Source organism: Conger conger, chromosome 6, assembly GCF_963514075.1.
Source record: "Conger conger chromosome 6, fConCon1.1, whole genome shotgun sequence".
Taxonomy (NCBI): domain Eukaryota; kingdom Metazoa; phylum Chordata; class Actinopteri; order Anguilliformes; family Congridae; genus Conger; species Conger conger.
In genome coordinates this window covers 37,762,482-37,772,317 of record NC_083765.1, presented here as the reverse complement: position 1 = coordinate 37,772,317, position 9,836 = coordinate 37,762,482, and the positions used below count along the sequence as shown (strand labels likewise).

At 44.1% G+C, this 9,836-nt stretch overlaps 1 protein-coding gene across 1 annotated transcript; it reads left to right on the top strand.

Annotated features, from left to right (window-relative positions):
- Positions 1 to 652: 652 nt before the first annotated feature.
- On the top strand, positions 653 to 4,600 carry LOC133131159 (P3 protein-like). The gene has a single exon (XM_061246346.1). The coding sequence runs from the start codon at positions 1,045 to 1,047 to the stop codon at positions 2,494 to 2,496; it is 1,452 nt and encodes a 483-aa protein (XP_061102330.1). The 5' UTR covers positions 653 to 1,044; the 3' UTR covers positions 2,497 to 4,600.
- The last annotated feature ends 5,236 nt before the right edge of the window (positions 4,601 to 9,836 follow it).

The following is a 9,836-nucleotide window of genomic DNA, read 5'->3' as shown; positions in this document are numbered from 1 at the left end:
TCATTGGATTTTCATTAATGCATTCAACAGAACACAAGCAGGTCCTGCTGCTAAACCTTGCATGTAGGCCAAATGCAATAATGCTAATAGTGTTCTGGATAAGTGTGTGCTATATGCAAATGATACGTGTAAATGTGTAAAACATATTTGCATAGAGAGCAACATGCATATTGCCAGAGCCGGGACATGAGTATGCGGGGCCCTGGGTGAGATCTTGAGAATGGGCCTCGAAATAATAAATAATAAAAGTTAGAAATTGATGATAAAAATATTTTTATGAAACTATTGTTTAGGCGGTTGTCTATATGATGTCGTGGATGGGCTAACTCTCCATATTGCATGTAGGCCTACACATCTGTCAGGGATTATTAATGCAGATCCATATTTGGACTGTACTTTTCTATATCAATTAAATAAATTCAAAAACACAACCTTTCAGTTTTATCTTAAAACTACAGTTTTAAAGGAGCTCATCTGGTGCTATTTTAGGTCTAGGCTGCTGTATGTAATTCGCAAGGGAGGCATCATTCCGCTATGTCATTCTCCCCAAGTGACGCCACAGCTAGTCTGTGCAGGAGTCGAAATAGTTAATGCACACGGCGCTTCTTATTGGGCAAGAGACGGGTTTAGCGAGTGAATGAGAGAAAGCGAAAGGAGGGAGCGAGAGTCAAAGAGGCAGATTCAGTAAACAGAACCCAGACAGAAAGCGATGCGAGTAGCTAACAGAAACCGAACGCTGTCTCTGTGCCAGGAAGAGAAAACAAGTAAGATAGATACAAACACGATATTTTCCCACCGTTAAATAAAAGGCTGCTGTGAATCGGATGGGACGTGTGACGTCTAAACTCTGGGGTAACGTAGGCTACGGACGCTAGAGAAAACACAGGCTTAGCTAGCTAGCAAGATAGCTAAATGGATAGCAGACGAACTCCGCCGGGCGCGGCCAGCAATGTAGTGATTTTATCGGACAATTTAAGTGCTTTTCGTGTACGGTGAAAGGGAGACCAAAGTGGACGCTCCGGGGACGGCGAAGCTGGGAGAAGCATGGCCTTACGGTACACTTTTCGTCTCGTGTCTATAAGAACAACGAGGACACTTTTAACATTTGGTTGTCTCTTCTTGGTAACAAGAGGAGTCGACTGGAAGATGGCAACAGCAGACAGCTCGCTGTCATATAACGGCAACATGACGACCGGAGGCGACAGGCAGTACATAAACATCGGCGACGGATCCTCGCAGGAATTTGAATTTCCAGAAAACACCAAGGGGGTCATCATAGTCTCGAGTCATTACCGGAGCGCTGCGGGCAGGGATTCCGACGACAGTGAGAGCTGGAGGCAGACCCTGACCGTGCGTTCCCTGGACCCGGAGGTCCTGTCCATCCTTAACGTGAGCGACGGTGGGCGCCAGGGCCCGTCCACCAGGATCTACGTTATCGGCATCAGTTCTGGCATGGCGGGAAGAGCGCGGCTTCTCATCCAGCTCCTGGACCTGGACCGCGACTCCCAGCCAGCTCTGGTGGAGGAGAGGTCCGACTTCTCCGTCAGGGTTTCCCCCGGCGCCGACGACCAAGCCGCCCAGCCGGTCCAGTCCAGCGGACTGTCGCACTTTACGGAAAACCCCGTCCTGTTCGCCTTGCTGCCACTCATCTTCATCAACAAGTGTGCCTTCGGCTGCAAGGTGGACGTTGAGGTTCTCCGGTCACTGGGGCGTCGGCCGGCGCCCGTGCTTCTGGGCGTGGCCGGGCAGTTCTTGGTAATGCCTGTGTATGGCTACTTCCTGTCCTGGCTGGTCTCCCTGCCCAAACCGCTGGCATTGGGGCTCATCATCACCTGCTCTGCCCCCGGGGGAGGGGGCGGCTACCTCTACAGCCTGCTACTGGGAGGCGACGTCACCCTCGCCATCTCCATGACGCTGGTCTCCACGGTGGTGGCCGTGGTGACGATGCCCCTCTCCTCGGCCCTGTACGGGCGTCTGCTGGGCGTCCACGCCGCCCTCCACGTGCCGTTCATCAAGGTTCTGGGCACCCTCCTCTTCATCGCCATCCCCATCTCGCTGGGCGTGGCGGTGAAGCTGCGTCTGCCCGCGCTCACGCGCGCCCTCCTGGCGCTGATCCGCCCCTTCAGCTTTGTGCTAATCGTGGGCGGGGTCTTCGTGGCCTACCAGATGGGGGCGTCCATCTTGGCTCACGTGCGGCCGCGGATAGTGGCGGCGGGGGCGTCGGTGCCGGTCTTCGGGCTGCTGCTGGGCTACGCGGCGGCGAGGGGAGCGGGGCTGGCCGTGCCTCAGAGCAGGACGGTGGCCATCGAGGTGGGGGTGCAGAACAGCCTCCTGGCGCTGGCCGTCATGCAGCTGTCGTTCCGCCGGGCCGAGGCCGACTTCGCCTCGCAGGCGCCCTTCATCGTGGCGCTCAGCAGCACCTCCGAGATGCTGCTCCTCGTCCTCGCCCACCTCGCCCACCGGAGGCTCGCCAGCGCCCCGCTGACAGACACCTGACTCCGCCCCCCGGCCCTGACGGACACCTGACTCCGCCCCCCGGCCCTGACGGACACCTGGGCAAACAAACGCACACTGCTCAGAACTGTGACAATTATTATTCTTTTTTTTTTTTTGTGAAACCAAAGGCCTTTTTCTCCTTTTCTGAGTCCCGAGTTTTCATTAATACTGAATTGTGTCCTGTGTTGTGTACACACAAGGAGAGAAATGCTCATAAATTGCTGATATTTTTCTACCAGACTTGCTTTTTCTAAATGAAAATGATTCCTATTTGTGTCCTGTTTACAGTGCTCTGTGTGTCCCACGAGTGGGGCTGGCAAGTGCCGTTGGATGTTTCTGGACTGAAAGGATTATCTGTATACTTGAATAATGACAAAAGAGATTAAAATAAAAAAAGACGCGTGGGACAATTAGACTGGAACACTGTGTCGATCAAGGGAAACTAAAGCACAATGAGTTAGCATTGCCTCTGTCAGAAAGACGCTGAGGGTATTTGTCTTACCACGTTCAGTATGGTAATCTGCCCACTGCGATCGCCATCGTTTGTAACTTGCGATTCAGAATGCAAGGCGAATCTTTGAGCAAAAAGGAAAGCGTTATGCTGCGGTGTTTTGGGTGTGTGTCTAAACTGGTTAGGATAAAATAATATCCCAGCTATCACGAAACGTTCTCACATTGTTGCTGCAGTGTTATAACATTGACAGAACATTCCTGTAACATTGTGATAATGTTTTGGGTGCTTTAATTGTATTCTAAACTGGTTAGGATAAAGTAATATCCCAGCTATCACGAAACGTTCTCACATTGTTGCTGCAGTGTTATAACATTGACAGAACATTCCCGTAACATTGTGAGAATGTTTTGGGTGCTTTAATTGTATTCTAAACTGGTTAGGATGAAATAATATCCCAGCTATCACGAAACGTTCTCACAATGTTGCTGCAATGTCATAACATTGACATAACATTTCTGTAACATTCTGAGAACGTTTTGGGTGCTTTAATTGTATTCTAAAATGGTTAGGATGGAATAATATCCCAGCTGTCACGAAACGTTCTCATAATGTTGCTGCAATGTAGTTGCAATGCTATAACACTGACAGATCATTCCCGTAACATTGTGAGAACATTTTGTGCTAGCCGGGGCTACTTGGTGTATTTGGGTATTGACCAAATTTCACACTTTCTCCAGTATTTTGGTACCTCATTTCTCCATTTCTAATTGAAAAAAATGAAATAAAAACATGAACTAGATCACAGACGATGCTCTTGGAATCGTAGCATGAACTGTTTCTTTTTTGCACTTTTTTTCTTCTCAGCAAATCTATGCTCTAAAAAAAGATAAGAGAAACTTCCTGTTCAAATTCCGAAGTCCCACTTCAGTTGCATAATGTAGGGAATGCACAGTATGCTCCTATGAAGTGCAGTTTCATAACATCACAATTCTGTACACGTGCTGGAGGGTAGAAACACTGTCCCAAAGGGTTTGTGCTTGTGCCTTTGTGTATGTGAGAAAAAAGTGTGGTGTTTGTGTGTGTTGAAAGTGGGAAAGTGGTGTGTATGTTGAAGAGCGGGCATGATGTGTGTGTGTGTATGTGTGTTCAAAGTGGGAGAGTGCTGTGTATGTTGCAGAGAGTGTGGTGTAGGTGTATGTGTCTGTATGTGTGTGTGTGTGTGTGTGTGTGTGTATGTGTGTGTAAGTGGGAGAGTGCTGGGTATGTTGAAGAGAGCGTGGTGTGGGTGCATGTACAGTACTGTGCCAAAGTCTTAGGCACCTGTATAACACTCTGTACACATAAGATAATTCAATGAAAGGTCCTAAATAAACGTACTATACATTTCACATTACATTTTTGTAATTTGGCAGAATAGCTCAAAACTGAATTAAATTAATATAATACCACCCTTCAGCGTTAAAACTATCACTTCTCTGAGATAGCCAACCCTGTCCTGCAGTTCTTCTGCAGACTTTGGTTGGCTCCTTGCTTCTGATCTCAGACAGACTTCAACAAGTTGTAAAAATGTAAAAATTAGTCAATTGCTTACAGTAATATGTTACTTTTTATACTAAAATGTCTCTAAAATTAAAGAGTTTGGAAAATGAATATTTGGAAATCTCAAATGTTTTCTTTTATACTAACATACACACAAAAATAAACATATTTAATGAAGTCTTGGGTGCCTAAGACTTCTCCACAGTACTATATGTCTGTGTTGAAGGTGGGAGACCGGTGTATTGTAGAGAGGGTAGTGTGTGTGTGTGTGTGTGTGTGTGTGTTCGTAAATGTGTGTTGAAAATGGGAGAGTACTGGGTATGTTGAAGAGTATGTTGTCTTTGGTATTGAGAGTGAAATGGTGCTGTGTGCATTTTAGTATGGAGAGTTCAGACAGAGACAGGACCGGACTGTTTGAGCCAGGGAAAACCTTTGGCACAGTCATGCAGAGAACAATTTAGTGTTGAGCTTTTGTGCTGCAGCTTTTGTGTTTGGTGGACAGTCATCTAATTTAACCAGCGGATTAACTCTTAATCTATTACATTCTGTTCTGTGCATTTCAGCTAGTCAGAATACCCTGAGCACAGACCAGCTGGCACAAGCAGGCCTGGGGTTTTTCAAATTGTACAATATGCTGCATTAGGGTGCAGCGCCCTGTTAGCAGTGTAGTGTGGTTTTAGGAGTGTATTATGCTCTTAGGGCTGTCGTGTGCTTTTAGCACAGGGTGCTGTTAGCAGTGTAAACTAGCATTGCAGTATGCTCCTATAGGCATAAGTACACTTAGTATTGCTGTGTGCTATTGTGGTGCACTGTGCTGTTAGGGGTGCAGTGGTACATAAGGAGTGTTGTTAGGGGCGCATGGCACTATTAGGGTGCACTGCTGTTTGGGGTGCAGTGGTATATTAGGAGTGTTGTTAGGGGCGCAGGGCACTATTAGGGTGCACTGCTGTTTGGGGTGCAGTGGTATATTAGGAGTGTTGGTATATTAGGAGTGTTGTTAGGGGCGCAGGGCACTATTAGGGTGCACTGCTGTTTGGGGTGCAGTGGTATATTAGGAGTGTTGGTATATTAGGATTGTTGTTAGGGGCGCAGGGCACTATTAGGGTGCACTGCTGTTTGGGGTGCAGTGGTATATTAGGAGTGTTGGTATATTAGGAGTGTTGTTAGGGGCGCAGGGCACTATTAGGGTGCACTGCTGTTTGGGGTGCAGTGGTATATTAAGAGTGTTGTAAGGGGTGCATGGTACTATTAGGGTACACTGCTGCTATGGGTGCAGTGGTATGTACTATGCCAGGAGTGTTGTCAGGGGAGCAGGGTACTATTGGGCCTCACTGCTGCTAGGGGGGCATTGTAGAGTTAGGACTGCTGTCTGGGAGAGAGATGAGTGTTAGAGTAAAGCATCTGGACAGTTCACCTGTAACTCCAGGCTTTGGAAACAGCTGACATAGACATGTTAGCACAGAGTTAAGTATGAGCTGATGGCAGTGTTTGGTGTGAAGGCCTCCTATATAAATCCCAGGCTGCTCAGCCTAGCATGCTGCGGATAGGTTTCAGCTTGTCTTTCCTCAAACCTCGGTAATCTGACTTAAACTGTGCTAAGACCTTAGAATTATGAGGTTCTGACTGACATTTTCGACAAAAATGAGTTGGTGTCACTATGTAGTGTCATAAATATGTTGTTTTGGGGCACTAAGTATATGTATGAAATTTTACTCAAAAATACTGTATAAAAATATTTTAAAATGCTAATTTGAAAATGTATCCCATGTAGCCCATTCACGTTGGTATCTTTGAAGCCTAATATCTCGAAACCACTCAGAATGCAGATAGAACCTTATAATACTCAGGTCACGACATGCTGGCTCCGGTTGGTCTGTCAGCGATCCAGGAATGGGATTAAAACACACATAAAAGAAGAAAATACGGGTACATCCATAAAAATTACGAAAGTGCAAGGCAGGTAACACATGAAAAGATAAATACATGGTGTGTGTGTGTGGATGAGACTTCATGAAAAATGGGAACAAAGTCCGCCCACTGCAATTACTGCTGCAATGAAAATAGTTTCACCACAAAGTCTTCATTTGATGCACCGACAGATGCACCCAGATAGACATACACAATCAGACATTCCAAGAGACACACATACTCACTGACATGCAACATAATTAAATACATTATTTTTTATTTAGATACAGTAGCTTCAGAAAGTATTCAGACCCCTTCACTTTTTGCACACTTTATTGTGTTGTAGATTTAATTTTAAATGGATAAAATTGCAATTTCTGTCCTTCTATCTACATTCAATAACCCATTATGACAAAGAGAAAACATGTTTTTAGACATTTTTGACAATTTATTAAAAATCAAAAACAAATCTAATTTACGGAACCATTCAATGTGTTTTACGCCTTTTTATTATTGCCCTTACAGTGCTAAGTAGTATGTTCAACCATTTATGTATTTTCTTGCACCCATTACCCGACTTGGGATGGTCAATTACCACCTGTGTCTTCTGACTTTCTTTGACTTTTCCCATGCTGATGGTTGCATGTTTGTTACCTAATTTTTTATACTCAGGAAGTGATAGAATGACATAATCCATATTGTTTATTATATGCAGCCCTTTTTCTCTATTTCTATTAAGGGTGCCAATAATTATGAGGCCCACTCTAGTTTTCCCATATGCTTGAACATAACATATAATTATTATCTGTGTTGTTTATCATATGCAGACTTTTTTCTTCATTATAAGGGTGCCAATAATTCTGGAACTAACTAATGAATAAAGTAATGTATAAAAGTAGAACCTTAGAGAAAATATTTGCTGTGAACAACTATTCTGGAAAATGTTACCTTTAAAAAAAAGGTTACATTTTTGAAACCTTGAATGATTGCAATGATTTGATCAAATAGGGACAATATCAGTGATAACAGTGGCTGGGAGTTGCATGAGGTAATACAGGGAGGGGGGGCTTCAGTCAGCGGGATGTGCTTGCCTCATCACTCTATAGTAATTCCTGCTTGATCAAGCTACCTGTGCTGCCGTTCGTCTTTCTTAACTGACAGAATTGCTGTGTTGTAAAAGAAACAGCTAACTGTGTTCCCACATATTGATTGACCCCCCCCCCCCCCCAAGCTAAAAATACCAAGTAAGAACAGTGAGCAGAGGAGCAAACATTCTTTCCACATTGTGTGTTCCTGTTCCTGTCATCTGTTTTGCTGAATGAAGGAATTCAGATTTTACACTGTTCATTGGATTGTTACCTTTCCACTCTTCCAGTAGATGGTGCCAATGAACTAAAAGTGCTTGTTTCAGAATTAACTTGGAATATATTTAGACATTTGCCACAGGTTTCAAGTTCTGGTGTGTGTGTGTGTGTGTGTGTGTGTGTGTGTGTGTATGTGTGTGTGTGTGTGTGTGTGTGTGTGTGTGTGTGTGTGTGTGTGTGATGTATGTGTGTGTGTGTGTGTGTGTGTGTGTGTGTGTCCATAGTGCACAATGCAAGCCCATGCACGTGTGAGTTTGTGAGTCAGTGTGCAAGCATATTTTAGTGAGTCAGTCAAGGATGCTAGTGGTGGTGGGAAATGAATGTTTGGAAATCTCAAATTTGTTATTTTCTACTGAAACAGTGAAACATTTTTGAAACAGTGAAAACAAAACAAAAATAAGACCAAATTCATATTTCAAAAAGCTTTTGCACAGTATTATTGTGGTCTTAGGCACCCTAGATTTTTTAAAGTATAAATACATAAAAATGAAGGTAAGGTATTTGTACTTGTTACTAGAATGGTGATCAATAAAATATTTAAATAAACATTTAATAATGAGATATTGGCAAGTTAAATTGGGTGTCATGGTGAATTATTTGGTTGTGTAACCAAAATGTTTCTATTTCTTCAACTTGCTGCTAATGAATTCTCTCTACTCCATAATCCAAGTATACATTCAACTAGTGCATGTGGTAATTTTGTTTCCAAATATCAGTCAATGATAACATCTAGTCACCAGCGTATTTTGTTCTGGATCTGTCCATTTCTGCACCAATAAATATTTTTTTTCAAATTCAAAGATGTTTAATCAATAGGTTTCAAGTAGAGTCTCAGCTGAAGGGGGATATTCCAACTAGCCTACATGACTACATGACCGGATGCCAACGATCCGGTGTCAAACAGTTGATAACATTCACTAGCTTTATATAAATATAATCAACATAACATTACATATAACAGTCAGCATATAACTTTAACCACGTGATGCTGGAAATAATATAGCCTAGCACAGCATGAATGCGTAGATAACATTGTAACCATTTATCACCGTGCGACCTGTGATCCCAAGGGCAGAGACACGCAGGAGATTGTATTTAGAATTAAGATTGTATTTACTATGGAAAGGAAAACAATGAACAGACAGGCATGTGAGGAGCACATTAACTAGACCAAAACAACCTAGAACCTGGACTAACACTGAATACAGGAGAAAGAAATTAAGCTAAAAAAGGACTAGGGAAGAGTAAGAGTAAGGAGGACACGAGGGAGCTAGAGACAGGAGAGCTCAAGGTAATGTGAGATGCTGGGCAAGGGAATGCTACAAAGTACGAAGACCGAGCACTGGAGAATGAAGCATGAGGGCCATGGAAGACACAAGGGGGAAGAACAGAACTAACCAGAGACTTAAGAAGATAATAACAACTCTAACAAGGCACAGGTGAAAATGGGAGATACAAGAGGAACTAATAATAACACAGGCAATGACACAAACTAAATAATGAAACTAAAATATAAGCAATAAGGACATACTGTAACGAGAACTAATGATTATAATAATAAAAGCAATGAGATAACAAAACTAAGCACACAGAATGTAAAACACAAGCACAGAACATAAATCTGGCAGGAACTCCCCCCCTCGAAGAACGGAACCTGGTGTTTGATTCGAACATCTGCCTAGCTGTTGCCCTTAACCCCACATTGCTCCAGGGGGGATTGTCTCCTGCTTCGTCTAATCAACTGTAAGTCACTTTGGATAAAAACGTCAGCTAAACAACATTTAATGTAATGTAATGAAGTCCAGGGAGGTCCAGGATGTTGCAAGCAGGGCCCTAAGGGGCTTGTGATGAGTCAGGAGATGTGGAAGGCTGGGATGAATCTGCTGAGAGCCAGGGAGAGTGAGTCTGTCAGTGACAGAGCTAATGGGCTAATGCCGTGAACAATTTTAAAGACACCAACAAAGTAGGGAGCCAACTTCCTAGACTCGACCCGGAGGGGAATGTTTAGGATGGACAACCAAGCCTTCTGACCGGGACGGAGCAGGGGCACAGGGCAGGGGCACAGGGCGGTGGTG